Source organism: Pollachius pollachius, assembly GCF_949987615.1.
Source record: "Pollachius pollachius genome assembly, chromosome: 8".
NCBI classification, from domain to species: domain Eukaryota; kingdom Metazoa; phylum Chordata; class Actinopteri; order Gadiformes; family Gadidae; genus Pollachius; species Pollachius pollachius.
This window is the reverse complement of record NC_136941.1, coordinates 11992734-11999407: the sequence shown is the minus strand read 5'-3', so window position 1 is coordinate 11999407 and position 6674 is coordinate 11992734. Positions and strand designations below refer to the sequence as shown.

The 6674-nt window shown below is 45.8% G+C and overlaps 1 protein-coding gene across 1 annotated transcript; it reads left to right on the top strand.

Annotated features, from left to right (window-relative positions):
- Nucleotides 1-346: 346 nt before the first annotated feature.
- On the top strand, nucleotides 347-3078 carry kcna2b (potassium voltage-gated channel, shaker-related subfamily, member 2b; the record flags this gene model as incomplete). The annotated part of the gene is made up of 2 exons (XM_079741571.1): nucleotides 347-403; nucleotides 1464-3078. Exon 2 carries the CDS (start codon nucleotides 1582-1584, stop codon nucleotides 3076-3078), a length of 1497 nt encoding a protein of 498 aa, XP_079597697.1. The 5' UTR covers nucleotides 347-403; nucleotides 1464-1581.
- Between the last annotated feature and the right edge of the window lie 3596 nt (nucleotides 3079-6674).

Genomic DNA, 6674 nt, shown 5'->3' with positions numbered 1-6674 from the left:
CAGAGGATTGTCTTGGCGTAAAGCCGTGATATGGTTGTGAGGAGGGGGCGGTCATGGTTTCTATAAGAGCCAGCATTTTTTCCCTTTTTTTAATCGCTGTAAGAAATCGAGCGTTTCGGATTTCCATCAGGGTAAACAACCAAAACCAACCTTCCCAACTGAGCTGCTCGTTAAAGCCAATGGGTAGGTAGGTGGGAGACGGTATCCTCACTGCTTGTCCCCTCTCCCTCTCCTCCTTCGGCTGGGTGGATGCACAGCCGGGGGCTTCGGTTGATGTAGCGGGGTGGACCCGACTTGTCTCCATTGGGCCCCAATACGCATCAGCGCTGAGCGGAGGGAGTCCCTCTTCTAGACTGTAAACAAGCCTTCCACGTCGTCGGCAGCCGAGTGCCACAATAAATAGGTGGGAGTTTACGAATGTTTCAATATTTGACATTTAAATATGAACATCATACTTGATAAATTCTGTGAAGGCCCACACTTATTGTACAGAACGTTTACAGTTGACAGGTTGCTGAATCTAATTTGCCTATTGAATAAATCATTTCAATCTATAAATATAAGGCTGTACAGAATATACGTTTGATTGGCCACGTTGTCTTTACGATCATGCGATTTGCATATGCCGTTTCAGCAGAAAGTGGTGAATGCCAATTGAAAAACAATGATGTATGAAAGCTCTCTTTTCGACAGCTCTGATGATGCTATATTTTCCTTTTCCATTTGCTTTTATGAGCTTGTAGCCTACAAAGATACAGTTATTTGTACAGACATGATCAATCAACTCTTAAATGCATTCAGTTGGTCAAGGTTTGGCTTAAGTGTGTGAGGGCAGTCTGGGCATATCGGATATAAACAGGGAAAAAGAATGAAGGTCATTGAGAACGTATGAAGCACTCAGCGCATAATCCGATTTGGTTGTTCTAATTGCACCTTATGAGAGCTGATACTGTATTGCTTGGAAGCATATTGATCCTTAGTGTGGTCATATGAGAGAGAGCTCAGAACCTAATACAGAGACGGAATGGAGCCAGTGGTCTCCAAGGAGGCCTTCCCCTCCACTCTCTGTTCAGCTATCCCACCTCGTTGCTTTCTGGACTTGATGTAAGCCCCATAGTGCATGCCTCCACACGATCACAATTATGTGTTTATCTCGCTACATACATTAGGCTAAGTAAATTTATTTAAACAAATGAGTTAGCGCACAGATGTACAAAAATGTATGAGACGTGCAACAATAACTATATATATAAACAAAAATCATACATTACCGCAAATATGACCAACAATAAGTTAAAACGTATGCAATGTTTTATTTTGGTTAAAAATAAATACTGTAAGCTCTGTTAAAATGAGTTGAACCTTCTTTTTTTCTCTGTTTCTATTTGAATATGTACTGGTACTGGTATACATTAATACAATAGGACCAGTCAACTAACGGTCAGCATCTGTCTCATCCCCAGCTCATCACACGCGTTTGTGAGCAGGCCTGCGGTGAAGGGCCCGTTGCACCGTGAGCCTTCAGAGGCCCCCCAGGGGCCCCACCCTGTCTGAACACTGCAGGTTCCGTCCGCCTCCAGAATGACGGTTGCCACGGGTGACCCTGTCGACGAGGCAGCGGCGCACCCGGGTCTGCCCCTCGAACACTACGACCCCGACCCGGACCACGAGTGCTGTGAGCGGGTGGTCATCAACGTTTCGGGCTTGCGCTTCGAGACCCAGCTGAAGACCATCTCCCAGTTCCCCGAGACCCTGCTGGGCGATCCAAAGAAGAGGATGAGGTACTTCGACCCGCTGAGGAACGAGTACTTTTTCGACCGCAACCGACCGAGTTTCGACGCCATCCTCTACTACTACCAATCCGGAGGCCGGCTGCGTCGGCCCGTCAACGTGACTCTCGACATCTTCTCCGAGGAGATTCGGTTCTACGAGCTGGGCGAGGAGGCGATCGAGATTTTCAGGGAGGATGAGGGCTTTATCAAAGAAGAAGAGCGGCCCCTTCCGGAAAACGAGTTCCAAAGACAAGTGTGGCTGCTCTTTGAATATCCAGAGAGCTCGGGTCCCGCTCGCATCATCGCTATCATCTCCGTCATGGTGATCCTCATCTCCATCGTGAGCTTCTGTCTAGAGACCCTGCCCGTCTTTCGCAACGACGACGAGGAGATGCACAAAGTCTTGCCGCCTCACTACAACCAGACCTACGTCTACACCTCGACATACTTCACCGACCCCTTCTTCATCCTGGAAACCCTCTGCATCATCTGGTTCTCCTTTGAGTTCCTGGTGAGGTTTTTCGCGTGTCCGAGCAAAGCCGGGTTCTTTGGCAACATCATGAACATTATTGACATCGTCGCCATCATTCCCTACTTCATCACCCTGGGAACAGAGCTGGCCGAGCGACCAGAGGACGGCCAGGCGGGCCAGCAGGCCATGTCCCTGGCCATCCTGCGCGTCATCCGTCTGGTCCGGGTGTTCCGTATCTTCAAACTCTCCCGCCACTCCAAGGGGCTGCAGATCCTGGGACAGACGCTGAAGGCCAGCATGCGGGAGCTGGGCCTACTCATCTTCTTCCTCTTCATCGGAGTCATCCTCTTCTCCAGCGCCGTCTACTTCGCCGAGGCGGACGAGCCGGACTCCCAGTTCAGCAGCATCCCGGAGGCCTTCTGGTGGGCCGTGGTCTCCATGACCACGGTGGGCTACGGGGACATGGTCCCCACCACCATCGGGGGGAAGATCGTGGGGTCCCTGTGCGCCATTGCCGGCGTGCTGACCATCGCCCTGCCCGTGCCCGTCATCGTCTCCAACTTCAACTACTTCTACCACCGCGAGACGGAGGGCGAGGAGCAGGCACAGTACCTGAACGCCCCCAGCGTGCCTAAGGTGGAGTCGGCGGAGGACCTGAAAAAGAACGGTCGGAGTGGCAGTGGATCCACCATGAGCAAATCAGACTACATGGAGATCCAGGAGGCGGTGAATCACACCACTGAGGAGTTCCGCCCCGAGACCATGAAGACAGGCAACTGCACCCTAGCCAACACTAACTATGTTAACATCACCAAAATGCGTACGGATGTATAACCTGAGCTGAACGGCCTTTGGTTCGCTGATGAGGTATGTCTGCTGCGAGGGAGAAGGTCTTCTTCCTGCTGATCTACATGTGGGGCCCCAGACAGGGTGTCCAGAACAGATTGGTCCAGGGGACTACGAGGGCCAGCGTCCCAATAAGACATGTAACATCTATCACGGGATAACTGGCTGCCATCCCATTCCCCTTTTTTCAAACTTTCAGTGTCTGCATGGATTATCTTTGTGACTATTCAGTAATCAACTCTTCTTACAGTGGTAGCCTAAAAGTAGCCTAACCAGTAATAATCAATAGTATAAAAGCATTAAGTGTCCAGCGGTTGGCATTATCCTGCTCAAACTGCCGTTTCTAGAACTTGCACAAACATATGTTTTCCGCCTTACAAAAAATGTAGTACAACGGTAAACAGGAGTACCATCTTTTGCTCTTATTTCCAGGATCCTGACTCCTAACTAGATAGCACAGCATCTCAGAGGTGTTGAACACATCGGTACGCTTTTTCCCCACTATATCGGCCACTTCTGATCCCTGCCTTCTCAGAGGCGTGGTTCATGGATGACCACGCTACAATCCCAATCCACAGTAACACGATACCTTTTAACTGCCAACTCTAACTTCAAGGGGATGTAAGCACACACGCCAGATAAGCCTCTGCCTCGCCCAGCGCCTGTCTGTAGTGCTTGCAGGTGGATTAGGGGGCGGAAAAAAACGTCTCCTTTCACGCAGAGAGAATGTCCCATTTATTTATTGATATGAGTATATTTTGATTTGCTACTTTTTTATTGATTGCTGTCATTCAGGAATGGTATGGATGTGTGCTGCTCCGATGTTTCCCTTTGAGGTTGAGTGCCTGTTGGTTGAGGCAGGCAGATGGTTGGGAGAGACACTGCCCACCACATCAGTAGTGTTGTGAGTGCCTACTAGGTCTACCCCTCTCTTACACTTCCAGTAAGTGTCTCCCCCCATCCCCCTTTTCTCTTTAACAGAACACTGTTATTAACAACTGCCCAGCAACAACTGTCCGTTTTCCTACTTCACAGCATTCCATTTTTGTAGTGATAGATAAAAGAGTATGTTTTTGATAAATCATTTATGTTCCTTATTATTTTGAGCAGTTAGCATCACATGGTTGAACTATTATGGCTGTGAACCTTGGTAGTATAGAATGTAGGCTACTACAGATCATTAAATATGTAGATCAACGATGCATTAAAGAGCTATTTTCTAAGAGGCATTCCATTAGCAAAGACCTTGGACAATTATATAGAAGTTTCCGAAGCTAAAGAGAATCAATTTACAAAACATTTCAAGTTTGACAACTTAGCTAGACCAGCCATGACAGCTTTGCAGTATCCATATATATATGTAGAGAGATATATAGATATCTCTCTTTATCTCTCTATATATATATCAGCAGAGAGGGATTGGCAAGGTGCAGCTCTATTACTTTTAGTTTTGTTTATCTTCAACAAAAATATTTCTTGTGTCATCCCAAACCATGTCAGTGTTGATCTCAGAGGGGGGTTGATCCTATTAGAGAGAAATCTTTTCAAGTTGCAACAAGCTAACAAGCAAAGATGTGTTCACTAAATCGAGACTAGACTAGAATTTATCGTGACGAGACCAGACTGCATTTATTTATTGATTAATTTCTATTAAGTTCACCAAAGAAACCTGCCACATGACAAATCTTTGATTGTAAAAGAGGACACATTTTTCCAAAGTTTACTACTTTCAATCCATTATACTAAATTGTTTAATTCCTACGGTACAATTTGACAACGATGAAATGCTAGGGAAAGTTCGCCAGGACCTGCTATAAGCCGATTTCATAAGCTTTTTATCCAAATAGCATGCATGCCCTATGAATTAGTCTTTGTAGCATGCAAAGTGTGAATGATGTAAAAATAACACATCTATTAGAGAAAAAGTACATATATCTCTATTTTTTCAATACGACAAATGCGACCGCTAAGTGCAATATATAAAAGACAAACGTTGACTGGTTGGACGTTGTATGCCGATTGACAAATACACTGATTTATTGTTAAAAACATCTAAGTGACGATTGACATGTAACTGGCTCCACTGTAAAGTAAAAAATGAGGTAAAAGTCCAGAAAGTTAACAGTAAGAGGAAAAACAGAGATGCAAAGCTGTGTGTCAATTCTTCACAAGTCCAAATTAGCCTCAGCTAAAAAACCGTCTACGCTATCAGATTCATAACAACAGATGTTGGTCCCCTATGAACAGAAGATGAGGGGTATACAAGCCGCGGGGCTAGTGTTCAGCAGAGTGGATCCTAATGCTCCGAGGGTGTGTCTTGAGTGGATCTCTATCGGAGCTGCACGCCCTGCCGACCTCTGGAGATGCGGTGTGTCCGTGTAGTGCATCTTTGTGTGTTCAGAGGAAAGGCTGGGGGGGAGGTGGGCAAAGGATGTGTGCTCTGTGCTTGGAGGGTAAGGCCTATACAGAGAGCTAGTTAGTGTTCCCCTATTTCACGCAAACACAGCTCTTTGTAATCAACCGTCCGGAAATATGCATAGAATATATGAGGAGGTGGGGATTCAGCTTTCTATATGTGTGCGTGTGTGTGTTTGTTTCTTCTTGTGTGTATTTTTTTGTGTGTGTGTGTGTGTGTGTGTGTGTTTGTGTGTGTGTGTGTGTGTGTGTGTGTGTGTGTGTGTGTGTGTGTGTGTGTGTGTGTGTGTGTGTGTGTGTGTGTGTGTCGGCATCTGCAGTCGCTTTTCCAGTGTATAGGGGAGGCAGGGGCATAGTGAATGTTCTGTGGTGTGTGTGTGTTGGCTTCACTCTGCTGGAACTCAAGGCCACGTTAAATCAGACCTACACCTACCCACTCTGACGTTGCCAGTTTACACAGCATTTTGCTGTGTCAGGAGATCCAGGAGATTTAGGAAATTGATTAAAAAGAAGAGATGGAGCAAAAAAGAGATACAACTGAACTTTATATTCTCATAGTTGCAGCAATTTGTATTATTATTTCAATTTCCTTTACTGTGTATGCATCATATGTCCCAACAGTGCTTTTGAACTAACAAGGAATATGTAACTCGGTATGCTAATGCCTGAACAAGAGATTTTGGAAATCGATTAAAAGAAGGGTTTGCGCCGAAAATAGATCAAACTAAACTATATAACATCCTCATAGTCGCAGTAATTAGTATTATGATTTCTATTTTCTTTACTGTGTGTGTATAATATGTCCCAACAGCGCTTTTGAACTAACACTGAATATGTTACTCGGTATGCTCATGCCTGAACGATTGCTCTTGAGTCATTCCTTCACCCATAAAACTCAACAAAGTGATCGGGAAAAGGGAACGGAATGGAAAGCAACCACCACTAGGAACGCTAGGATGGGAAATCTATATCCTGAAATAACTAACGGACCAGAGAACATTGACCATGTGTTGTATGTCCTGCAAACGCACACACACACACACACACACACACACACACACACACACATACTCAAAAAACGATATATCTGTACAGACAACACAAAAACAACAACACACCCACACACACACACACACAAACTGGACAATACCATAGCAACTGCAGGTGCT